General features: G+C 43.9%; 2 protein-coding genes across 4 annotated transcripts; one reads left to right on the plus strand and one right to left on the minus strand.

The window, feature by feature from the left end:
- Positions 1-868: 868 nt before the first annotated feature.
- Positions 869-21,750, plus strand: dok6 (docking protein 6). The gene is made up of 8 exons (XM_062559162.1): positions 869-971; positions 4,330-4,444; positions 7,233-7,352; positions 9,610-9,799; positions 10,212-10,350; positions 11,439-11,544; positions 19,217-21,563; positions 21,600-21,750. The coding sequence occupies exons 2-7, from the start codon at positions 4,366-4,368 to the stop codon at positions 19,363-19,365; spliced, it is 783 nt and encodes a 260-aa protein (XP_062415146.1). The 5' UTR covers positions 869-971; positions 4,330-4,365; the 3' UTR covers positions 19,366-21,563; positions 21,600-21,750.
- A 108-nt stretch (positions 21,751-21,858) lies between these two features.
- cd226 (CD226 molecule) lies at positions 21,859-26,536 on the minus strand. 3 transcript variants are annotated; one of them, XM_037455911.2, is made up of 6 exons: positions 26,345-26,536; positions 25,380-25,703; positions 24,844-25,239; positions 24,340-24,442; positions 23,879-23,933; positions 21,859-22,147 (listed from the first exon to the last, which is right to left on the minus strand). In XM_037455911.2, exons 1-6 carry the CDS (start codon positions 26,526-26,528, stop codon positions 22,121-22,123), a joined length of 1,089 nt encoding a protein of 362 aa, XP_037311808.2. In that variant the 5' UTR covers positions 26,529-26,536; the 3' UTR covers positions 21,859-22,120. The 3 variants fall into 3 exon arrangements, with proteins under 3 accessions (XP_037311808.2, XP_037311809.2, XP_037311807.2); XM_037455912.2 differs by having other exon boundaries at positions 21,859-22,551; XM_037455910.2 differs by having other exon boundaries at positions 21,859-23,396.
- Positions 26,537-26,554: the final 18 nt, after the last annotated feature.

A 26,554-nucleotide genomic window follows, 5' to 3' on the forward strand; every position in this document is an offset into this window, starting at 1 on the left:
TTCACACTCACACACATTTTTAGTGATTGCGTGTGAGTGTCTATGCGGCCATTTGTGTCCCTCTTTGTGATTTGACCTTGAAACATTGCGTGATATAACATCCTGTATTTGTGTCAACTTCAGCTGATGAATAGGCCAGGCTGCGGTCCAGTAATCAATAAAATGTGTCTGTGCGTGTGCATTCAGAATGTGTAACCTGTAATAAATAGAAGCACGTTCATTCAACGTGAAACCCACTGTTCCCCTGAAAGGCAGAGAGTGGTTTGCCCAAAGCATTTTAGGAATGAAAGTTATTTGGTGAGTTTGAAACGTGTTGGACAACACATTCTAAAATATCCTGTCAGTACTTACAGCTTATTTATTCCCTATTACTCATTTTTTTTATTTCTACTGAACGACCTAAGACCAGTTTAAAAAAAAGAAGCATTATTGAGCTCATAACATTTGAATGAGATACGTTCCAAAACTCGTCATTTACAGATGTATTTGATTTATGAGGCAGAATGGTTTAATTTTCTCTTTCAATACTTCTGTCTTGTGTTTACTCTCTTCTTGACATTCAGATTGATAAAGTGCGTAATGAAGATGAAGAATCAGTTAACTGTGCTTTCCAATATAAATCAACATGAATGAACACCAATCGGATTTTAGATCAATGGAGAAAAAAAACCCATCCCTAGTCAAGTGTGCAACCCCCCTGATGTTTTGGCATTATTGCTTAAAAGTAATCTGGAATTCGGGGATGGTGAATAGCATCAATGTGTCCTGTTAACACCTATTGTTACAGGGGTTGAGCTCTGTCACTTGGTGTTGTTGCGTTTCTGTAACCGGGCGGCCGTCGTTCTCTCTCTCTCTCTGGTCAGATCTTCCGGAGGTGTTGGCTGGTGTTCAAGAAGGCCTCCAGTAAAGGTCCGCGACGGTTAGAGAAGTACCCGGACGAGAAGGCAGCCTACTTCAGGAACTTCCACAAGGTGAACACACACACACACACACACACACACCTGAAACTCATTAAGGACTGCATTCTGCTTGTCATTGAATTTGATAAATCCACTGATTGAACCTTTCTCAATAGTGCACAGCATTAGTCACAACAATATTGGAACTAAAGTGAATAATCACATTTTTTAATTGATCTGACTAAAATATGGTTACTTACTATTTCATGAAATTAGTTTTTCCTAAAGATTTTGTAACAATTAGACCTTCGTACTAATGGCACTATCAAGCCGGATTTAGTGTCACTCTTATATAACAAATGAATGGCTTTTTTTTTTTTTGAATTCCAAAAAATACACTAAACCGAGTCTCACTCTCCAGGGATTTGCTACTTTTTGGTATTTTATTTTGGCAATGTGGACAACAGGTGGAATTAATTAGCTTTCACATTCTAATCCGTCACCGACGGCCGACCAAATAAGATCATGAGAGATCAGGAAATGTGCTCCGGAATTCATCTTAAAGAAAGTGATGCAGTAAAAAGCAGCACATGTTGTATACGATTAGGTCACTAAAGGTCTTACATTGCTTCTTTTTTCTTTTTTTTTAATTACTCAGTACTGTATCACACACTCCTCCCAACTTGGTTTTCATCCATTGGCCACAGATAATAGAGTTAAAGATCCATAAGACACATTTTGCAACTTTATCATCTCCTCCCGGGCCTTTTCCCTCCCTTTTGAAAGTAATAATCCAGTAGATAATACATCGCTCTGTGCCTCTTAAGCCCTTTGAAATTCTCCATTTAGGACTCATTATCTGGGTGATGGGAGATGATATCGTCGTGAACAGTCGTATAGTAATTAGAGGAGATAACAGTAGATGATAGGGGACTTTGAATCCAGGTTCCCTACATGCCTCTATGTTCCACAGCCTGAAGCATTACTATAACCATGTAATCGTGAATTAGGTGGTGGATTTGTCACTGGCGAGCTAGAGGTTTAGTTCCACTTTGTTTTTAAGCATCCCTCGCCGCTACAGTATCAGCTACGTATGCTGAGTGAAGCGCCTCCCTGCCTACTGCACCATGCCGTCATATTGGGCACCTCCGCCCCCCCCCCAGCCCCTCCTCCCAGAGGCATCTCATACAAGGAGCGGCGGTGTGAGCGATGAGCGCACACATGCACCAGTGCACCTGGTAATGCATCGCCACAAAGATCAAGAAAGGTCCCGTCTGAGGGCTTCATTCAACGCCGCAGTGCTTTGGGAGGAAATAGGCTGCACTGGTGGCTGATTTACAGAATCACCACAAAGGGGATTGGCTTTCTATACCACTTTTTTTTTTTACTTGCTCTCTTCGTGTCACCAGTCTCTCTCTCTCTCTCTCTCTGGTGCATCTTTTCCATGTCTTAGAGGCGCCGGTCCACAATGTAAAACAATCCCTGAATATTTTTGGCAACATTTCCAGCCCTGAGAAAATGAGTTATTCTCTCCGCTACACTTCTTCTTCTCACATGGAAGCAGATGGTTTTAGTCACACTAGTGCAGTTGGTTGGTCTACCACTTCTGAGGGAGTAATATCTCCTGCATGGTGTGCCTGGAAATTCTTGTACGGACATCTAGGAGGAATCTTTATCATTCAGAATTTGCCTCCAGCGCCGCCAGCAGGTTTACATTAAGACTTTTAATGAAATTTCCCCAACAGCTATTGGACGGTTGGCATGACATTTGGTAGAGTTTTAGTTTCATCAAATGCCCTATTAAAGAATTAAAAACAAATGCATTCCTTGTGATCCCTTGACTTTCTTCTAGCATCATCAGGTCACAATGGGTTAAGTACTAAAACTAATGACAGTTCCTTCAGCCTGTGCTGTACTTTGTGTTTTGTGCCAAATCGTCATATTAGCATTGTAATTATAAGCGTGTTATTGCTACCATTAGCATATGACTTTAAGCCCTGAGTGACATCAATCCAATTGACCCATTTAAATCAATGCCCCATTGAGCCCTGTCAATGGCATTGGCCACCGTAGGATGACGTGGGGAATGCATTTTTTTTTACCGTCGCCATACCCTATGCGCACATTCAAAGCAACTGGCGTCTGAGTCTTGAATGCAGCCTTCTTGCTGTATGCTATTTTTTATTTACATCTTTGAATAAACAGAAGAGAGATGGAACGGGAAGAGGAAGAGATCATATGAGAAATAAGTCTCATCACAAATAATTCCCTCTGCTGGGAGTGTAGCGCCCCGGGCTGGGAATGCACTCATATCTCTCCCATAGACACGTAACTTCACAAACACACACAGACGAAAAGAGACTAAAAAAAAATGCACAGTTACACAAACAGAGAGAGATGAATGGCTGGTGGAATTTACTTCTTAGAAATGCTCACACTTGATGCTTGCTTTGTAGCAGTTATATGAATGAATGAATGGTCTGCCCGAGGACAAATGCCTACTGTATCCTCACGGGGACCAAAAAGAATCTCCTCACCTCAAATATTTAGATATCATCTTCGAGAAAGATAGGAAATTACAAATGGCAAACTTTCAATAGCCATAGCCTTTTTTTTTGATCTAATGCTTTGAAAAACATCTCTTGAATGCAGGATATCTGAGAACGAAGCGGGAACATTACAATACGTAGTGTTATCACACAATGAAATCTGTAGTCCACGTATGTCGCGTGCGTTATTGCTTTTAAGCTTCACTATACGGGCAGAGAGCCCAGCTAATTCATTTCCAACAGTCTGGCAAAAGGCCCACAGTTAGCACACAATAGACTACAATAATGTAATGGGCCTTATCTCCAAGGCAGAGTGAACACAAAGGAGGCCGTTGAGCAAAATGGCCTGTAAATGCGGGTGATATTCAATTAAACGTAATCTTCTCTTTCCCCCCCCCCCCCATCGGTAATCAATATCCTGGTAAAGTGATTTAGATGCTTTTGATCGCACCCTTCCAACCCTCACTCTATTGACTGGAAAAATCACTTTCTCGGATGCACTTGCACACTGTAAACACAGTAGATACAGTACAAGCATCGGGTCACATTTATTCATGAAGTTAAACTACTGCAATCAGTGTGCTGCAACAAGCGGATTTCTTGCTTCTCTCTCATTTTTTTTTTAATCAGCGGAAATAAACTGCTATTGTTTATATATTCCTAAAGATCACACGCATTTCTGTTTTACTTCGCCATCCTTTACACGCTAAGCCTCTACTATTGCACTTTCAGGCAAAGTCAATGCAAGATGGCAATTAAGCCTCTGCTGGCGCGGCTTCTGCCGCTCCTGGCTGTTTTCAAAGTAATGTGCCGCTGTCGCCCCCACCCCCCCTCTTCCCCCCCTTTCCCCCTCCATCCCTCCATCCCTCCCTCCTCTTTAGAACACCGAGCTCCATAACGTAAAGAACATTACCCGGATGCCGCGGGAGACAAAAAAGCACGCTGTGGCGATCATCTTCTGTGACGACACATCCAAGACGTTTGCCTGTGAATCGGGTAAGTAGATTCACATTTTGAATTGGACTTTAGAAAAATAAAAAAATTTAAGCTTTGGCTTCTCGGCTTTTTTTTTGTTTTTTTATTTGTTGCATGCAGAGACAGTGTGCGCAGGGAGATGCTAGTGGATGGGTGGTTTGCAAAAGTCTATCAAGAAGCAGAGGAAGAATCCACTTCAGCGAGAGAGAGAGATAGAGGTTTTGGAGAACTGGAGTTTAGCCAAGTGATGCTCATTTGCCGCTGTATTAAGAAGAGGGAGGTTCTGTTCCGAGGTATTGATTTTCATACCGCAGTGATGAAAAACTGTATCGGGCATTGTGTATCGGTGTGTTGCAACCCAATTACGGACCATAACAATAGAGATTGCCTCCAATACGTGATCAGGAAGCCAAAGAAGCACATAATCTGCACATGGTTGGTTGATATTCAGTCTGTCGTCGTGGTGCACATGAATGGAGCTGGGAGTAGGGGGAAGTCAGGGGCTGGATGGGGCGGATTCACCTTAATGTGCAGCAGTAAACATCAGGGAAAGTAGCAGAGAACTGGCTCTCTCTTATGACCCTGTGTCCATGACCTATCATAGTCCTTCACCTTCTGGAAGCCCCTTACTTTGATACTTCTCACTCCGCGGTAGCTGGTCTGTGCATACAGTATAGGCCGAAATGCATGATGTCAATCATTATTTTAGGACGGCGATTTCAATGGGACTTTGGATCAGAAAACTGAACCCTGCCTGTTTATTTTTAAAGAAAAAGAGGATCTTCTGATATAGATAGATATATCTATATATAGATATATATGAATAACCCTAGTGTGCCGTCAATGGAACGCTGAAGAAAAGATGGTAGCATATCTTACATCTTTTGACAGATCTGTGGTTCGGGTGCCTCTTTCAAATATGCCCCACAAAGAGATGAGAGAGAGTCATCTGAAGATTGAATAATGCTTCAACTCCTCATGCTCCACAGCTGAATCAGGTCCAAATAAATTTGTACGCACAATATTATCAACCTTTTTTCTCTTAAATAAGGAAAAAAAGACCGCCTCTCGATTTGTTTCTCACATATTCAACATCCTGTTTCTGTTTTTTTTTTTTTTTAGAAAAAGAAAGTGTCTCTATCTCATATGGCACACACTAGCCAGGCTGCTTCTGTGTGGATGAAGTGGTTGTTTCGCCAATTTTCCACTCCGCGGCCTTAAAAGTGTGGGAGTTTAGAGGCACTCAGAGGGCCATGGTAACTCTGAATGAGAATGCTGAATCTGAGGAGAAAAGAGCAAGGAGCTAAAGTGCAGAACTGCTGCCTTTGAGAGTGTGTGTGTGTGTGTGTGTGCATCTGTATTTCTGCTTTGTGTTATCTGTGAATGAGGTGCTCTAGGCAGCAGCAGACCTTTCCTTCACCCATCTCAAAGTTGTGTAGATCTGTCCCACCGGACACCAGAGTTGATCTGACAAACAGGCCGTCAGCTCTCATCCCTCAAGATTCAAGTGAATAAAAGTGTAAACTCCTCCACACACACACACACACACACACACACACACATGCCACACAAGCAGGCATTGACACAGAAAGAGGCTGATGTTCCCGTGCTCCCAGAGCTCTCTCTCTCTGTACACATCACTGGCCATGGTCACTTATCCCAGAATTCCACGGGGCCTGGAGTTAAGGAGCTTCAGAAAAGATGACCAACTCTGGCATTTGCCTCATTTCACACCTCGGTAACTCTCACCAAAAGCTCACACAAGACAATTACAATTCCTCTCCGTTGTATACATAGTTTTTTTCTGACTTAACTGGGTTAAATTGGTATTCACAAACGACAGATTGCCACGCAACGGCTTCTGGATTTGATACACAAAATCATTTGTCTCCACTTAGCCTCCAATTAAAATATTTGGTCTTACAATGAATGCCCCCCCCCCCCCCCGTTTAGGTGCCAGCTGTCACATGCTGTAGATATAAACTGGCTACACAGGGCTCTGTTCATAAAACCAACACAGCTGCTTTTGAAAAAACACAATTCTTCTTGTTCATTGAAACACACAGTGAACTCTGAAATGAACACTTCCTTCCACATTGCCGATGGTTTGATGAGAAGATTGATAGTGCTGTCGTGTTTTGTTACTGATGCCTTCTGCCAACAGCCCTGACCCCTGTAAAGAACCTCAATGGTTTTAGCATTGATTAAACAGAACAAGAAATAAAGTGCTAATTAATGAGCTGCTGCTTCTAAGCAGATTTGTTACCCTTATAAATCCTGAGCAAAAGGGCCGCTGCTGCTGCTGGCTTTTTATTTAACGTACGCACATTAGTCCTATCCATTTTTTTTTAATCTTACTTTCCACAAGTAAGCATATTCGTCTGCTTATTCCTTCAACCAGCTTAATTAAAAACAGAACAATTTGGACCTCTGTGGCCGTGTGGGTCCAGCAGAAGTATTTCTGTGGTGTACAGCATTGGGAAGTGGGTGTTGGCAAAGGAGGGAGGAAAAAACCTCTTTCATCTGTCGCTGTTACTGAATCCACCTCCTCTTTTAATCTCCATCGAATTGATCAGATTGATTTCTTCCCCTCCGGTTACTTTTAGCTGCACTCCCGTTCTGTACATCCATCCTTTGGGTGATTTATGTACATGCGTAAACAACACACTGAAAAGGCAGCACAGTTTTGGTGTGGGGTTTTTTCTCTCTCTCTCTCTCTCTCTCTCTGCAGTGTTGGATATGTATGAGGTTTGTGTGTGTGTGCGTGTTTCATGGTACACGTGCCTTAATGCTGTGCCGCTGTGTGCAGAGCTGGATGCAGAGGAATGGTGCAAGCTGCTGTGCGTGGAGTGCCTGGGCAGCCGCCTCAACGACATCAGCCTGGGAGAGCCAGACCTGTTAGCAGCGGGGGTGCAGCGGGAGCAGAACGGTGAGTGCCCAATTAGTCCCTGTTACCACCGGCGGCCATTCGGGGGTCAATCTTACGCACGCTCAGCCCGCCACCGGCAGTCCGAGTCGCAGTGCAGACCAGTATGTGTTTAAAGCCACCGAGTCCTCGGAGGGTTAGAGGAGCAGAACCGTCACTGTCAAATTAGGCCTGGCTAATAAGGGCCACTTTGTCAATATCTTAGTCAAAGTCCCCTGTAACAGTCTTTAGTTACATGTGCACACAAGGATATTTGTGTGTGTGTGTCTGCGCTTGCTAGAGCACAGGTCACAGGCTGTGGTCGGGGCTGTGTTCCAACCCTAATGAGGAGCGCTGTGCATCACTGGCTTCCCTCATAATGAAGCTTGTCACGGAGATGGATGAGATTATGGCTCCTAAAGCCACGTGAAATAAATGTGCTTCCCACATATTCCACTCACAGGAAATGGAAAAGAGAGGAGACAACAGGACGCTGCTTTCACAGCCTGTTGTCATTTGTAAACTCGCAGAGGAAATTGAAAAGGCAGCAGGCAAAGAAGAGCAGTTTAGAGTTGGGAAAGGGCAAGTAATTGAAAATAATCTGCCATTATTTCAGCCCATTTCATTTCAATGCAAGGGAAATTGTGTTCTTCAACATAACATGGCCTCATTTTGTAAGAAATAATTTTGTGTCGTCGCAGTTCAGTTCAAAAACGGAACTGCGACGACACAGCTCCACTCACTTCCCTCGCGGCAGACTTCCGGTGCTCAGACGATGGCTGCAGCGGGTTACGGAGACAAATTGAGTCTGACTGCTGTCCGTTTGAGTGAATGAAACAAATGGCTCGGGCCTGCACCCGTGTTTCAATTAGGGAGCCCTCCCCAAACAGCGCGGGCCGATAATTAGATAAGAGTTCATTTTCACCGTCCCTAAAAATACGCCACACTATGACATTGCCATTTTCTATCCACTGCAGACACATACTTATTGTGAATCATTAAGTGTAATTAGTGAGAACTCATTTAGAATATGGAGAACTCGCTCCCTCTCTTCCCCCTCAGAGAGTTAGTTAATGTGAGTGGACAGATATGGTTTCTTGATCCCGGTCCAGCTCACTCGACGGCTGCCTAGACCCCCTTTGGTCAGTTAAAGTTGCGATACCTGACTCAGGGTTAAGTAACATCAATGTAGTGTATTGGTATTACATATATAAGATACTTATTGGACAACTGCATGCAAAAAATGCCAAAAAAAAGAGAGGGCAACCCTTCTCTCTGTTATCTAATGTATATATAGTTGCTGATTATTTACACGCTGTTTTTCATGCTCCTTTCCTCAGAAAACAAAACAAAAAATACTCTCTGCATCCCTCTGCAGCACCATATCTAACAGCAGGGCGTGAAGGACAATCCATCACTTAGTAAGAATTGATCCTTGATCTCATCAGGCTCTCTGAAACCCCTCCAAGTATTTACAGCAACATCCCATATCATTTCACTTAGGTGGTGCGTCTTTCGCTTTACTTGTGGTGGCTGTTGTGGCTTCAATGAATAGCATTTAGATAAATTAAAGTTACAATAATTAATCTTTAAGGAAGAAAAATGATCTGTCGCAGCACAATCATGCAGTTGCTCGCTTGAGTGCGCCCATGGTTGAAATATTGTGGTTGCAGTGATTAGACTTTTCAAAACCCCTTTTCTCACTGCTTTCGGACCACCAATGGCGGCCTGCTGACTCCTCATTCTCCGTCCTCGAAACCGGCCCCTGGCTGCAGGGGCCCTCTGATGGTAACACGGAAAGGGGCGTCGCAAAACCCAGCCCTGCGCTCTACATTCAGAGGCAGCGTGCGGGGGGGGAGCGGATTGCCCTCCGTGATTGTTTTGGACGGCGTGTTTGGCTAACAGCTCACTTTTCATGGTCTCCGTCTCTCGTTTGCACCAGAAAAAAAACAAATCCTTAAAATGCGCCGCGAGACGAGGCCGAGACGCGCATGCACAGAGCCGCTGCAGCAATTAATATCAATGTGTGTGTGGGAAGTGTCAGTATAAACAAAAACCTGAAGTTCTGTTTTTACAAGCACACAAAAGTTTGCTTTGATGCTCTCCTACCGAGAGTCAGACGACAGCATCGATAACACTTTGACAACTGCACGACAACAACGGAGCTTCTGCCAGGAGACGGTTATAAAAAGAGATAAAAAGATAACAAAGTGAAGACATTTTGGACGTAAACTGACACCTGACCGTTGGTGCTGATGTGCTCGTTTGTGAATCTTTGCAGAGCGCTTCAACGTGTACCTCATGCCCACTCCTAACCTGGACATCTACGGGGAGTGCACCATGCAGATCACCCATGAAAACATCTACCTGTGGGACATACACAACGCTCGCCTCAAACTCGTCATGTGGCCTCTCAGCTCCCTGCGCCGATACGGACGAGACTCCACCTGGTTCACTTTTGAGTCCGGAAGGTGTGTGTGCGCATGATAAGAGCTCTTTTTTTTCTCTCTGTGTGTGTGTGTGTGTGGTTGAAATGTTAGCAGTGGGAGAAAAAAAAACTTGTTAAAAAAAAAAAGAAAAAGTCATAAAAACTTCAACAAAGCAACTTTGAACATTGAAAACATCCCAGGATATCAGCATTTGCCGCAGAGCCCTTCAGGCACTGAAGTGACAACTGCCTCTGTGAGTGTGTGTCTATGTTTGTGTACTGTATCTGCTCATGCATGTGTGTGTGTGTGTTTGACTTCAGTGGGGTATCATATCAATGCGCCTCTCTGTAAGTGCACACTCAACCATGCATTTTTGTAAATCAGCAATCCAAGAGTGAGCACGATCAAAGCGTGTGCACTTCTCTCTGTCTCTGTGTGTGTGTTCCTGGCGCAGGATGTGTGACACAGGAGAGGGTTTGTTCACGTTCCAGACGCGGGAGGGGGAGATGATCTACCAGCGGGTCCACTCGGCCACGCTGGCCATTGCCCAGCAGCACGAGAGGATGATGGAGGAGATGGAAAAGAGTTCCCAGGTATGCTCGTGCACTTTGCTTGTTTATCCGATTTAGCAGCAGCAGCAGCAGCAGCAGCAGCTCACAATGCGCCCATTGGCGTTTCATCTGAAACTGTCAAAATTGCCAACGGGCCAATAATACGTGCGGGTGTCAGCGCGCATTCGTTCCAGGAATAGTTATTTCCTGCACGCTTCCATTCGCTCGACAACATACCCCGAGCCGTTTGTACAAATACTGCATGTGCAAAGTACAAACGTGTTTTTGTTTAGAAATGCCTTCTGTATTATTTCAAAAAGGTTTTCTTCAATGTCTGTCAGATTTAGGCTGATCAAAGTACAGTATGTCACCGAGGCTGTTCACAGAATTATTTTTAGAAAGCAGTGAACACCGAGGTGATAAATCAGGATTTTCACACACACACACACACACACACACACACACACACACACACACACACACACACACACACACAATTGCTGCCTGGTTTCTCCCTAAAGAGCAGCCTTGAACCAGGAGCCCTCTGACACCCCACAGCCTCGGCCTCCGCTCCCTTCTTCAGTCACCAGTCTCTTCCTTCCTTCCTTCCTTCCTTCCTTCCTTCTTTCCTCCACCTCCTCTCCCCTATCATCGGTATTCTTTCTTTATGTCGGCCTGCCTAGTGTTTGATGAGCCTTGACCATATGGCCATGCTTTTGGAGCCCACCATTCAGGAACATTTTCCAAATGCAGCATTTACCTTCAGCTCTGTATATCAAACCAACGCAAATTGGACCAGTGACATTTGCGGGAATAGGTGAAGCTGAGAAAATGCAGATTTACCCTGGGTTTCTGTAAAATATGTTACAAAACCTGTAAAATAGACTTATTTTCTACATTTCCACCTGCAGTCTGGCTCTCAAAGGAAGCTTTTATTTCCAAGCAGCAGTCTCTTATAAATCCTCATCTCGCCTGCCGGACAGCCATTCACGAGTGGAAACAAGGCATTCTACCTCCAATATACCTTAGTATGAGCTTTGATTACCGCCATGCCCGGAGCAACCCCCCCCTCGCCCCCCCCATTTGTTGTGACTGACTGAGATGTACTGTGCGCTTTCTGTCTCTTCCAGATCCACCCCAGAGAAACGCTAACCAAGTCCATCTCCCTGCCGCGCAGCGCCTACTGGCAGCACATTACGCGTCAGAACAGCGTGGGAGATCTCTACGGTTACCAAGGTAGAGGCACGAAGTTTGTAATTAGCGCCGTGTTGCTGTTTCTTCACCTGCTTGGGTCACTGTCGAGGCGTGGAGCGCTTTGGAGGAGGCGGAGGAAAACAAACGGTGGAGACACGAGACAGGAAAGCTCTTATTAATTGAAACGTGTGTAGCTGGAAATTCAATTTAGCAACAATTTAGACTCTTCGCATCAGTCATAAAATATTATTTTAAGCCAAGCAGAACAGTGTGTAAATAAATGCACTGATGGTGCAGAAGGTGCACAACAGCATACAGGCTCAGCACTGCATGTCCCTGGTGAGCGCTTCATTTACACAAGAAAGGGTGTGTCAGTTTGTGTGTGTGCGCACACCAGAGGCAGAAAGGTGGTTAGTGAGCTGATGAGATTACTCTGTCCATGGTATTAGTTGATTAGTAGTCTTATCTGAGGATTACGGGCCTTTTGGCTTTCACTGATAGAGAAAAACAGAGAGGCAGGCGAAGATGAAAGTACCTCTGTCGTCATCATTTTTCTTTTGAAAACCTAAGGCTGGAATTTTTTTCACTATCATTTAATTGTGGCCTGATAAGCTTTAAAGCAAAAAAAGATGTCCTCTGTTCCAAACATCAACATGTTTTTTTGCTCATTTTACACTAAACATAGAAGCTTCCACCTCAGTCTCGTTATTTATAGGCCCAGTCTCGCCAAACTCTATTTTTTAAACTCTTCCCTTCCAAACTCCAGTGAACAGAGGAGCTCCTCTCTCTCTCTCATCCATCACCCTGGCATCTCCGCTGGTCCTCCTACTCCTTCGTTTGTCTCGATTCGGAGCAACCCCTCCACCTTCTCGTGCACATTCAGTGCGACTGCTATTTCCCCCCCGCCCCCATCCTTTTCCCCATGAATAAATTGGATGCATCAATGTGTTTGAGGACGCAGCGAAAGGTCTCGTCAGACAATGGGGACGACAAGGTGATTCTGGGGGGGGGGGGGGGACGACGACACTGGATGTTTGGACTGTGAAAGGCACGTCAGGGGAGGCTCACACGCGCCGGGTGTCGTTGCCGCTTCGAACGTGGCCGCGGGGCCAGTCGTCTCGGGGGGGGGGGGGGGGGGGGGGACAGCCGCACAGAGTGATTGCAAAGATTCCTCATTGGCAGAAGGTCTCGACCTTCTCCGGAGCCCTTACACGCCCCGCGTGTGTTCGCCCTGCCGCTCACGGCACTCTTAACGCATAACGTTAGAGGTTCAGGAGATTTTTCAGGAATATTTTACCCCTCACAAAATTGACCCAATTTGCCACGTACATCACACCACTTTTTGTTGAAAAAAAATCAATCCAAACACGCAGGTGTCCCACAGTCGGTGGCGGTATCGGTTCCTCGGATTTCCGCTGATCGGGGAAAGTAACCCGTGAACGAGTTCCCAACCACATAAAAATATAGAAATAAATGAATCACTCAAGTGTCTTCCCACTAATAAAGAATGCAGCCTTGATGATAGTGAAAACATTCGTCTCTGATAATGAGTTTATATGAAGGAGGTTTCAATGAAAATAAACCAATAAACCAGATAAAGCCTGCAGGCATGCGGTTATCATGATGCAAGCACAAACTCTTGGCAAATAGCAATAAGGTCTGCAGGGAACGGGGGGGGGGGGGGGAAGAATTGTCCTTTAATAATCTCTCTCTCTCTGTGTGTGTAAGACCGCCATATCTGGCCAGAAAATTAGGTTTGCATGAAGTCTGGTGAGAAACAAAGTGCACTAAATCTCCACCTGTCTTAAGCCCTAAAGAAAGGGCGTCAGAGCACTCTGATTGGCCCAGAGGGGAAGTGCACCCAGCTGCTCTCATTTCTTAACTAGCAGCTTGTCAACAACTTGGGGGTGAGTAAATGATGACACAATCTTCATTTTTGGGTGAACTATCCCTTTAAAGAGCACAAACCCCTTTTTAATATGACACCAAACAACATTTACCTCTAATTGTTGAGATACTTCCCATAAAAAACCAATACAAACAAATTACTCACACAAAACGTCCTGATAATATATATATATATATATATATACAATTTAGAGAATTCACTTGCCGTAATATTGCATATTGATGATATTTGAAAATATCTAGCAAAGCGGGTTTTTAACCCCCATATAACATACGTTAGCGACCTCTTCTAACGTGTAACTCGTTGGTGAGTAATCATTAAAATAATCAAATGGCATCATTTCAGTTTTTTTCTAGAGAAGAAGGGCCGTCGACGTTATGAGTTTTAAATGGTTACATTAGAATATCCCAAGTTGCAATTGAATAAGTGAACTCTTAACTCTGCTAGCTACAATAACAGTGTAAAATAGCTTATGCTGTGTTATTTTACTTTAGCTAACTGAGTGGCCATTGCAGTTACTTTTAAGTGACAATTTGACAAATGACAACCTGACACTCAGACTTTATAATAGCAACAACCGACAACGATAATGTTTGTTGCCTTATTATAATATTCATTAATTGAGGTAACTGTTAAATCGTCATCATCTTCGTTGTGGCCCAGCCCAGCCACACACACTATCCTCATGCACCCGCCCTGATTAACACTCCCTCCCTGTTCATGTAGCTACCTGCTTGCTTACCGCTTCAATGACACTCTCCTGCTCACTCTGACACCTGCTGCACCTTCTCCTCTGCTGCCTGCGAGCTAGGTTTGCCAACCGTCCCGTATTACCCGGGACATCCAGAATTATGGGCAATTTGGATTTGCCAATCACAGCCTGCTAAGTCAATGACGCGCGAAAAACTCCCGGTTGTTGTGAAGTTGTGGCGCATCAGAGCAGTGTGCGCGCGGGTGCCGGGTGGCCAGAGCGGAGCATGTGAGGATGTGCAAGCCCGGCCGCTAGTACCCCCCCCCCCCCGTCAGCCCGCGAAAGTGTCCCTGATTTGGGGTTGGGAGAGTTGGCAACCCTACTGCGAGCCGCAAGCACCGCTCTCGCTGTGGCTAGTCACCTCTCGTCCTCCATGTGCTATGTTCACCTGCTGGTTCTGCAACATGTCGTCAGGTTCTGTAGTAGTTTTGGAAACTGAAGCTACAGCACTAAACACGTCGGTTATTTTTGAACATGTGGAGGCATCAACCTCTAGATTTTTCTTTGGCCCTCAATTTCTCCGCAGCCCCTTGCTCTTACGTTTTTGTTTCTCCATCTTAATCCACACATTTCTTTCTAGCTTTGAGTCACTGAATGCATCTGACTGACACACGGAGAGGGAGGGGTGGAGCCTGCTAAGAGATGATTGGGCCAGCCCAGTGTCAGTATGGAAAATGAACCAATGGGCCGCTGTCCCTGCTTTATGGGCCGGTCGAAAGCAAAAACATTTTTTTTTTTAAATAATTTTTTTTACAGGCCTATCGACCGGCCCCCAAGTGCGTCGGCCCACCGGGCATTTGCCCGGTATGCCCGATTACCAGTCCAGCCCTGGTACCTACCATCGTAAAACTTGCCATTTACAACCTTTTCTCTGACTCACCCTGAGCAAAGTTGAGGGCGTGAAATATACATAAATGTATTTTCTTTTGTGCAATTAAATAAAACTAATGTTTTAGAAGTTACATTACATTACAAGGAAGAAGCGACGGGCTACATATTTTTTGATTACACCATGCTGTGTCTTATTTCACAATAGCTATCACACTAAAATAAATATCGTTGAAGACTTAACTCCAAGCACACTACGTTACCATAGTTACGCGCTGACCGTGTCCTACTGTCAGTGTGAAGTGAGAACAACACAAAAAAGTCTTTTGTTGAAAGATTATGGTGATTTATGTGCTCGGAGTTTGCTGGGCAACAGGATGTCTGGATTACCCAGCGACGTGGCCCCAGAAAAGCACCGTGACAACGGATGGAAAGACTACTAATAATACTAGTACTAATAATATGGGGGGGGTTTTCTGGTGACTTTGCAACTTCAACCAACAAAAACTATCCGAGTTTTTTCTTTTGAATTAAGGACTTTTATTACCTCCTTCCCAAGCTCTACAACCACCTACACTGTCACACAGGTGTGATGTCTACCTTTTTATTATTGACGGTGTGTTCATTGATACGTATATTAGCGCCTACGCGGTAACCAATGGGAGGACTTTTCGTGTTGTCAAATTTCTCGTCTCTGCATTGATTAATTAATCCCAAGTGTCTATAAAAACATTGACAAAGCCATTGGCAAAACTTAAGCAACTTTGTGCTTTGGTCACTAACTCCGGTTTGCTCTTTCCGCCTGACAAACTGTGCTAATGTCCTAATATCAGATCATGAGTAATCTAGTGCAGAACCCCCCTTCACCTTTCCCTCCCAGATAGTAACTTTTGCTTCTAACCCTTGGTCTGTAGACACATATTAAGTTACAGTATGTAGTTGCAAGTCTCTTTAAGGAGGTACAACTTGAATAAATGCCTTACGTGAAAATAAAATATTTGATATAAGCTTCAACGGGAATCCGGGTAATGGATACATGAATATCTTTGCCCCCTTACAATGACAATACAAGCAACAATTATTTGGTTGGGAATATAAGGAAGTTGGCTGCCTTTGCTCCATGAATGAATCACTGCTCGGGTGATGAATATCTAATCAGCACAGTCAATTTGCTGAGTCATGCTCGGCTTGCTTTCAAATACCCTGCGGGTCTGGGGGAATAATTAAAGAACATGTTCCTTTGTCCCGTTGAGGTTTATTCACCTATTTGTTTATTTCTTTGCCTTGATTAACGGGGCGAGGACCTGGCAGCAAGGAACAGAACTTTAACTTCTTTATTTTCATATATTTCACAGCTGCTTTTCATTCGTTGCGGAAAAATCTCCAAAAAAAGTTGTGTTACTGAGGAAACACTCGGTCGGGTTTGATGGTGTTGCTATATGAAATAAAGTCCCCCCCAAATGCAGTTCTAATCTCCACAAACTATGAGTCCTTTGTTACTCCGTCCCACCTCTACGATGCGATTCCCTCTTTTGCATTTCAGCGATACTGCTGTGTCCTTTGAGTTTTTTAATGCATAGAAATCCCCTCCGAAGTGGTTGAATTTCCAATATTGCAAAGGAACAAGGACTAAAATTTCCTCCTGGATTCATTTCCATGTAATCCATTGCCTTCGCCCGCTCTGCATTCCATTGTGCACCACAGTTTAGTGCTGTATCATTAGCAATTCTAATGCAATGGAGCGCTTTTCTGAGTTTGATCGGCTGGGAGTGATACGAGGGGATTCTACCGAGAGGGAGCAAGTATCAAAGGCACCGGGACAAGACGATAGGAGAAAAGGATGATAAGGCTTTCTTATCTGCAACAGGCAACAAGGAACACAGTAGGTGCAACAAAAAAAAAGAAAAAAGTGAATGGCATGAATTTTTCATGCCATTCAGTAAAACTGAGTTCCACTCTCCCCCGGTCGATGTTGAAGTTTTTTAATCTCAGTCGTCTGCTTGATTTATCTGAAACTAAAATGAACTGACCCAATCTTCGCTGTGCTCGTCTTTGATAGTTTGCCGTCTCCCTCGAGGCCGATTGGCCAAACAAAAGGCACAAAGCTCGATGCCAGCGGCATTGCGTAATCCAGGGTTTGCGCAGCCTCCTTCCTCTTTCTCTCTGGTTACAGCTGTTACCAACATCTGGCTTATCGCACTGTGAGGAAGGAAGGAAGGTGCAGACAGGTGTGTGTGTGTGTGTGTGTGTATGTGTGTGTTTGTACGAGTGTTTATGAATGGATGCCTGTGTGTCCTTGTCCACCATTGTATCTGCTGTGTGTGTGTGTGTGTGTGAGACCCCCCCCGTGCGTCCGGCCTTCTCCGGCCCAGCAGCTGCCACCCCAGGCCAGATAGGATGACATGACCTTCCGCGCTAATGAAAAGGCACTGACAAATCACTGTCCGCTCCTCATAGGGATGGAGAGGAGGAGGGACGTTGATGCCGTCCCTTCTCGGGGCTTTTAGTACGATTTATTCATTGTTTTTGTTTTCGTCTGCAGCCACAAAGCGTGCCTCTGGTCGGGGGGGCGTCCTGCATCTTACAAACACCGCTGTTGATGATGACATGCGCCTCATCCTCTCTGTCCGCACTGGTCTCCCTGCCTCTTTTTCTGTGTTTTTTTTTTCCAGGCCCAAATTGGCCTTGGTTGGGGAGAGGATTGTCTTGGCAAAGATGTGAAAAGGATACGCCTGGTTGCACACCGGTTGTTTCAGCAATCTATTAAGTGCAACGTGGAGTGGAGACAAAGTGTTTTTTAACCTGCAGGGTTTTTTTTCTTTCTAGAACATGGACTGAGCTGCATTTAAGACCTTAAGCCTTGTCTCATTTTTTTTTCACAATTTCATGGAGTGGAGGAAGGGAAAGACTGGAGGACAAAGGTGTGTGTGTGTGTGTGTGTGTGTGTGTGTGTGTGTGTGTGTGTGTGTGTGGTTACCTGTTATGGCTGCCACTGCTGTGGTCTCATCCTCACACCCACACCAGCCCCTCTGTGCTTTCTACCGCAAGCCGTTTGCCTGAACTCACTCGGGGAAAATGCCTCCTCTGTGTTTCTCCTGCTCGTCGCGTTACTCCACGCGTTCCATGGCTTCCATTCACGGACGTTGATGTTCAACCCGTCGTCCACGCGGCCACTTGACATTGCATGACTGGGTCATGTTTTATATTCCACGCCGTGGTGAGTTGGCAGCGCGTCTCCCGGTCTGAGCCTGATTCCCTGTTGGAGCTGCTTACTACACACACAGAAAAGGCCATGTGTGTGTGTGTGTGTGTGTGTTTGCTTGTTTGATGAATCGTTTGAACAGCTTAAAATCACATTTGTTAATGAGCACTTCGGCACCGCAAGCAGAAAAGAAAAAGATCTCCTTGTCAATTTCTTCAGCGTGGCCATGGAAAAAGAGAAAGGCCAATCTGTATCTGTTAATCACATTTCAATTATCGTCTGGGGGGAAATTGATTTAAAGCGCATGGACCTGCTTCAGCCAGCCGTATAAGTTGGAACCATATATGCTGTATACTTGGAAAACAGCGCCGTGTTGGGTTTAGCTCCTTGTGAAATATTAATCACTGGCCACTTCCTCCTTGTTCGGTGCATGATCAGCATCCTGCCAGCCACTTTATCCTCAACCTACCTCGTCTCCAAACAGCATTCTAATATATTATTAATGGTCTCACAGTTGCAGAGAACAGCCCTCCACCCACAAGTATCCATTACTTCCTCTCAGCGCAGTTAACCAATATGAACTGCAGAACAAATTGGTCCAATTAATTTGAATTACGGCGGAGCTGGAGGGAGCAGGGGCGAAAAAGAGGGGAAGCAGCAGACACTCCTAAAAGATGAGACGGTGTGGATCAATCTAAAAATGAAAAGTTGTTTATTTGATGCGAAGGGTTCGAGGTCCATCAAACTCTCGTACAATTTATATAATTATATATTATTGGGGATCTGAGAACCAGCTAAATTAAAGAGCTTTTAAAGATGAATTTACATAGTTCATAATACCGGGAGTATTTCAAGAGATCTTCCTTTTCTTTCTTCTTCTCCATTGCGAATGAATCAGCGTGGATAGTAGCTAAGCAACAGTTGTGCCATGAATATATCCAGCCAAGTGAGACGGATTTTATTTATTTTTCATTCGACTAAATAGAAGTGCTTCACTTCCACTCTCTCCACTTGTGTTCCACAGGAAGCGGCCTGACAATGACTTTTATCCCTCGAGCGCAGACGTTCCCCAGCTTTCTGTCTGACGAGCAGGAGGAGAGACACCACCAGGAACAGGCGCCGTCGCCCTCTGGTGGCCCCGACTCCAGCTGCAGCCTGACAGCCCTTCAATGACAAAGAGCTGATCCACCAAAAGCGGACACTTTCCCCAACGCCGTGGAGCGGATGTAGAAAAATGTATAGTCACACGTGTAATATATTGTTTTCTGGTGATGCTTAAACAATGGGGGTCAGCAAGTAATAGCGAAAGACATGTGGAAAAGGATCCGGAAAAAAGGACCTTTTGTGTGTGTGCGCTGTGCAGCAGTAGCTTCAGAAATTGCACCAAGAATTCTGTAGGTGTAGTTTTGATGTGTTTTTATCTGTTGTCATTATACTGCTAAAGCCAGCAGGACCTCCTTTTTTTTCAAATTACTGCATTACCTTAAAAAGTAGGAGGTACAAACACACTTTTTAAAACTATGTTAAAAATGCCTTTGTTCTGCAATCGATGGAATCGCACAAGACTCAGCCCAACACGTGCTCAGCCACCGTTTTAAAAGAATGTCCACACTTTTTGACACATAATCCTCCGAAACTCACTGCACTTTGACAAATTCTCATCATTCTAGAGATGCAGCAATGTCGTACATACAGACAACTAAACTTAGATGGCAGTGATGAGTCGGCTAAAACAATGAGTCAGTTACGGGCCCTCAAAGGGAGAAAGTCATTCCGGCCCAAAGCGATATTGGAGTAGACGGGCATGAAAGAAATGGGAAAATGGCCCCTTCTCGTTTAAACCGGCAAACATACTCTACACTAGCAGATCAGTGATTTGATTTAAAACGCTGTTGTACCAATAACCGGTTTATTAGGGAAGAGTTTTGGTAACCTGAGTTACAAAGTAGATCATGAAAAGCAAAATCATGGGGATTTTTGCCCAGCTGGTATATTCAGATAAATATTTAGAAAGCATATTAGCATCATAAAGTGCATTTCACTAAGAAAATAGTGTATGTCATAAAAGCAATAGGAAATTAGCTTTCTTGAGGTATCCATCTTTAACAGAGGTTATTCCAAAAAAAAACTTCTATCATGATGCTTTCCATCATTAGCAGCTGAATAGAAGCCAGGAAGAAATGCTGTTAATGGTCACTGTCACCGAGATATCCCCAATTGTGGCATCAAAGTGGCCGTTTGTCACAGAGTCTGTGGCGATAACATCCTCGAGTAAGAAGTGCCTTCCCGACGCAGCGCGCAGAGCGTAGGAGCCGACCAAAGCAGCTTCTTTTGGACTTTTGAGTTTAGCTCTGCAGCTAACCTTCAGCCCATTTTGAAAAGTGTCAAAACACTGTCCAGCCAGCTGTGAAATGCCACATCTGCCCGGAAAACATGAAGCAAAATCCATTCCAGAGCTCTTTTGGAAAGTTGAGAAAGACACTTGTTTGCCTGCTGGTTGCCGTCAGCAGACACTTGTTCATCGATTTTAAGCGTTTGTTCTTTTCGATACGTTATCTTAAAGGCAAGAATTTGAAAATTCCAGCAGCGGCTATGGAGTTAAAAAGGATCCAATGACAATCAGTTTGAGGCAGCAAAGTCCTCCTTTAATGTCAGATATATTTAAATGTGTTTTAGTTGTTGTTAAAAGATCCCTGTGGAACTGGGGACACACGTACAAGCACTTATTTTGTGTTGAAGTTATGTTTTGCGGTCAGTCACTTTACTTTGTGTATTGTAATTAAAAAGGACTCAACCTTCATATTCAATTGAGCCTCGAACAAAGTGCCCATCTTTAAAAGCGTCTACGTCACATAGTAACAGGATGCAGAAGGACAGTTGTTGACACATCTGGCTACATTTATCCCCGAGTTGCTCTGGAGCTCAAGTGTGGTTAATACATGTGTAATAGTTCCACCACATCTGGAACATTAGACAAACACTGAAGAAAGTTTACGTTATCGTTTGTGAATTTGGTTTTTTTATGTTGCCATTCACTTGTTTGTGGGTATGATGTGTTTCTGTTTGTTGTTGCTTCAGTAGCTTTTATGATGATGACTTTCTTTGTCTTATCACGTTTTGTGTTCTGATCCTGTCAGATTATATGTTAATAGCACTTTGAAAACATCGAGTGTAGGAGTACAGTTTTTTTGCTAAATGTAAATATGTAACGTTTTTCATGACAAAAGAGTAATAAATTTAATGTTCTATCATGTATCGGCATAATTTAACAATATGTTGCTGTTCAATGTTGAATGCAAGGTAAGTGGAATTGTCTGATATCTTTGGGAAAATGTACATATTTGTTTTACTAAAAGATTAGTAGAAAGTTAGTTTAGCTTCACTTTGACATTTCTACAGGGCAAAAGGTTTCTCCAAAGCTAAATCCACACACTCGGAAGGGATGAAAAAAATATAAAGATTTCTTTGACGAAACCTGAACAATTTGTGCAAACAAGTCACGGTCTTGATGCTTAGCTAAAACACTGCTTCATATTGCGTACCTTTTAGTAGAAACGTTGATCAGAAAATTACCAGTAATATTTACTAGAGAATTCTTGAAATTGATTTTTTTTTTTGGGGGACTTTTTGGATTTATTTTGTCTTATTCACAAGAAATCGATGAGCTAGAGGCTATGACATGGTTTTATTTAGAACACGTGGGACTCATTTACAATCACACTCATCAGTTTTGGGCAATGCTGATAACACACAGCATTAAAAGTGTCACAGTCAAGCGAACAGTTGCAGCTTCTACGGGTTTCGCCAGAAACAGCGAGATGAGAGAACGAAGGTGAAAATGGTTGCAAACGTTATTGTCCCTCTATGCTCCGCATTTCTAGCTTGTCCACATCTGTCTTGTTTCCTAGCAGGATAGCCTGCATATCCATTACTGCCTCTGCCACTGCCTCCATTTCTATGGATATAAATGAATCACATTACACATAAACAACACATATTCTCCCATGAACCTTGAATGTTGGTTTACAGAAGTCTATAGGACAAGCTTTGAAATCAAACAAAAATAAATACAGCGCATCATAAAAAAAGTTTTTTTCCTTCAATTACATTTTCAAAACGCAAAGTAGAAAAATGAACCAACACATTCATCAATAAACAGTTGATAGAGAAAGTATAAAGAGCTGTAAAGCACAGGATTATATAATTAGAGTTTAGCTTTCACAATAAGAGCATGCTGGGAGTAGAATGCAGCTATCCTAGACGGAGAACCCTTTGGGGAAAAGCGACAGTCTCAAGTGGCGGTACAGTGCTGAGTGACTGCCTTTCTTTCCCGTTAGATGATTAGACACCATTGTCAAGCTATGAAAGGAAACCAGGAGGGATGGAAGTAAAAGGAGAGCAATTACACAGGCTTTTGTCAATCGTTTTACTTAGGGGGGTTGGGGAAGTGAAAGGAGTGATTATACAGGCTTTTGTTTACTTTCTTTGCATAATGGTTACTGTCAAATATTTTTTTCCACGAACCAAATATTTTCTCAGTAGCAATTATAAAGTACATACTACATTTAATTAGTGGGAACAGGGTTAAACAAAAACAGCTCTCTGAGACTAACATGAGCAGCAGCTTGTTAACTCAGGCCAAACCATGGTGTGAATATTAATCAGTGTGATCCCTCACTGCGTGTTGGTGGGGGGGGGGGGGGGAGAAGAAATTATTAGAACCCACACTTGTCAATGAATGTTCATTCCGAAAGGTCTACGGATCCCTTCACCTTTCGCGCACAAATTTGTGTGGTAAAACTGACACGCAGAGGGAGACCTTTTCTAAACTATGTCCAATCAGTGAAATTGGCCACAGGTGCACTCCAATCAAGCTCTTGATACAGCTCAAAGATAATTAAAGCAAACAGGATGCACCTGGCCACAACTTAGAGAGAACATGAGCAAAGGGTCTGAATACTAATGTGAGATACATTTCCTCCATTGAAAATAACGTACGCAACACCTTAAAGTGTGAAGGAAGTGACGGAGTGTGAATACATTGATGTTACATTATACATCATATTCACGTAGGCTCATTTTCGGTTACGTTTGCCTTTGTGAGATCGCACACTCTCTAGGTTGGCATAGACCGGGCAATTTTTGATCCCTCCTGACTTCTTTGGGCTCCTTGAACACACCGAGACGTTCACGTAGGTGTTCGACTGTGAATGTGAGGTAGATATTAGTACATGAAGTGTTAGACAAATAAATGTCGCCAATGTTAGAGCATGGCACATAAAGAGTGTGGAAATGTCCGTCCAAACGGGCGGAAACGTGCTTTCTACGATACAAATAGCGCTACTTAACTGGGTATATTAAATACATTTCACATTACAAAGACTTAATAAATTAATTGAATAAAAATGGTTAAGTCAAATTAAATATAAGGATTACAATAAAGAAGTAACCATTTCTTGATGTTTGACAAGCTGCTCTCGTCACTGTGTGTGATGTAAAGCCGTATTAATTAGGACAGCAAGCATGAACACAGTGTAGCAGGTTAGATCTTCAAGATGATAGAATGTGCTTAATAAAGTGTGACGGTTTTATAATTGAGTGCATGTCTGAAGAGAAGGTAAGGGAGGGCCTTAAAAGCGTCAAGAGCAAAGACAAGAGTAGATATGACGACTAACGTGAGGCTCACCTGTCTCTGAGACGGGTGCAGTTTGACTCTGTACTCCTCTCTCCTGTTCTTCTTCCTGGTAGGATAATTGGACGAGAGTAAATAGAAATTTACACTGAAAGTCCAAGCAAAGTACAAAAAGGTAGGATTGTTTTTCAGGAGGTTGAAATCCCAGATGCAACCTTGTGATCCTTTCTTCCGGTCAGCCCTTGTAATCAAAGCAGCTAGTTGCTATAAGCGCGTCCTTTGTGAGTCTTTCTGTGTGCATTTGCAATTATTGAGACTGATCTGATCTTTTATCAGGAAACCCTCAATAATGTACCTTCAAAATCTGTAAATCCCCAGACTTTTCCTATAACCTCAATGCTCGAAGACCACCAAATCGGTAACATGTATTACCTGTTACATCTATTGATCAATAGACACACCCAATATTTGTGTTTCGCTTGCTAAAGATATTAAACCACATTGTGGGAACTTACCTGTACTTCACTGCTAGTGCAATGATGGCGATGAGTAGAATAAGCCCAGATGACCCAGCCCCGATGTAAATATACATCATGTACACAGACAGGCTGAATCCACCTGAAAATTGGAGAAAGTAATAAAAAAAAATATATATATATATATATATTTCTGGTGAACGACGCAATATATTTAAGTCTCAATGTTGTTCAATGACGCACAGATAAATATAATCTCCCCCAGAGACTCAGAATTATTTTACATTTAAACTTGAAGGAATGTTTTAGTGCATTAACCAATGCCATTTCTTGTTACTTGCTCTCCTGAGTTTGTATCTCTATGTGGAAATGCACTTATTGTAAGTCGCTTTGGATAAAAGCGTCAGCTAAATGACATGTAATGTCATGTCATGTGATGTAACCATGTTTTAAGAATGAGAGTCAACCCTCCGTCCCGGCCCATACCGCCACACATACGTTTATGAGTATACTTCATCTGCCGCGTGGTGTCCATCTCCGTACCTGGGGGGGACACCGTGAGCAGCACAGTGGTGGTCCGCCACCCGCCCTCCGTGCTGAAGTTGCAGCGGTAGAAGGCGCCGTCCTCCCGCGTCACACCTGTCAGGTGCAGGCTGACGTCCAGGTTGTCCGCACAGCTGACTGTGCCCCTGTCGCTGTAGTCCTCGCTCAGCAGGCCCCCGTCCACTTTTTTGCACACGCCAATGATGCCCCAGGCCTGGCCGTGGGGCATCTTCTCCAAAAATACCTGGGAGGCGGTGCTGTTGTCCTCGCGGTCGCAGCGGATGGTCGCGTTGTCGTCGGTCTCCGCCACCAGCTCCGCGTCGGCCTCGATGGCCTCCGGGCCGGGGGTCGCCGGGCCGGGGGTCGCCGGGACGTCGTCTTCGTCCGGGGGCTCGTCTGTGAACACAGGGAGGTTGGGTGAGACACGGGGGAAATTAGCCCCCCCCGTCGACGAAAGACACAAAAGCGTGAAAACTGTGACCTTTCATCTCAGGGATCATTCATGTGGGGCCTCAGCGTTCTCTGCCACGTTTTACCTAAGTCGTCCACCTGGATGTTCTTAGTCCAGGGACCTTGGGGGAAGGTCTGAACAGAGCAGTGGTAGACCCCTATATCCTGGTGGGTTACGTTCTTCATGGAAATACTTCCATCCATAGGCGTTTCCCTCAGGAACTCTACCCTCTCCCGGTACTGGTAGGAGAAGGTCACTCCGTACTCTGGGTGGAAAACGGCGACCGGGTGCTTTTCCGGCACTTTGGTCCAGGACACCATGCTGAGGTTGCCGCCCCAGGGGCACAAACAGTCGAGGACCATCCCTTCTTTGAGATGGACAGTAGGAACCTTCATCTGCTGGGCAGCACCTGGATAGAGAGCATTTTTATGGTTCATTTGGAATCTTGAACAAATTTAGAAAACCCTGGCTGATTAAACGGTGCAGATCTATGTAAACCGATAAATCACCAGGAATAACAATGTGTAGGGTTATATATTCTATAGCTGATTTATTACATTTTATTATTCTAAAACTAGAACTAAGAAATCATGTTCACGTGTTATACACAGCACACATCTAGCACTGTCTGTGGCAAATACTCGGTAAGAGGTAATTGAGTTCATTCAAACCACACAAAAACACAACTGACAATAGTTGGTGATCAAGCTTCCAAAGTCTTTTCTCTGAGCTGAATGAAAATTGATTTAAAGTCTAGTGATGCCCTTCGGAGTTCTGGCAGTTTTAGCATAATAGTGTTTTTGCAATTCTAACAAACAAAACAACAAGCTTCCCTTCCAGCTAAATGGAAAAAAATAACAAATAACGGAATAAAGGCATGTTTTAATCACCGATTATGAATGAATGATTAGAAACGGATGAAAGTACACAACAAAGTATTTGCGTTCATTTGGCTAACTTTTCAGAGACAACAAATGCAATTTTTCAATAAAGTGTCAATCAAGTGTTGCCATTCATTCATCTAGTAAAATATAAATATCAACTCCATACCGTCCAGAAAGGGAAGAAAGACGAGTACCACGAAGTACCAGTGGTCCTTTTGTACAGCTTCCATCTTGCCCCACCGAGGGAGAATGAAAGCTGCATTGATGAGACGAGTCGAGATGCACCCGAGCTGCACTTCCTGCTCGCTCTCTGGCTGCAGGGGAACACTTGAGTAACTGGGACACTTCATGGTACAACGCGGTTGGCTCGTTCCAC

The sequence above is a fragment of the Pungitius pungitius genome, chromosome 19 (assembly GCF_949316345.1).
Source record: "Pungitius pungitius chromosome 19, fPunPun2.1, whole genome shotgun sequence".
Taxonomy (NCBI): domain Eukaryota; kingdom Metazoa; phylum Chordata; class Actinopteri; order Perciformes; family Gasterosteidae; genus Pungitius; species Pungitius pungitius.

Excerpts from the sequence above, each read along its gene's own strand:
- dok6 (XM_062559162.1), top strand. The coding sequence starts at position 4,366 with ATGCCGCGGGAGACAAAAAAGCACGCTGTGGCGATCATCTTCTGTGAC. Across the intron at positions 9,800-10,211 it reads TTCACTTTTGAGTCCGGAAG|GATGTGTGACACAGGAGAGG; the intron begins GTGTGTGTGCGC and ends TTCCTGGCGCAG. Across the intron at positions 10,351-11,438 it reads AGATGGAAAAGAGTTCCCAG|ATCCACCCCAGAGAAACGCT; the intron begins GTATGCTCGTGC and ends TGTCTCTTCCAG.
- cd226 (XM_037455910.2), bottom strand. The coding sequence starts at position 26,528 with ATGAAGTGTCCCAGTTACTCAAGTGTTCCCCTGCAGCCAGAGAGCGAG. Across the intron at positions 25,704-26,344 it reads CTTTCTTCCCTTTCTGGACG|GTGCTGCCCAGCAGATGAAG; the intron begins GTATGGAGTTGA and ends CTCTCTATCCAG. Across the intron at positions 25,240-25,379 it reads CATCCAGGTGGACGACTTAG|ACGAGCCCCCGGACGAAGAC; the intron begins GTAAAACGTGGC and ends CTGTGTTCACAG.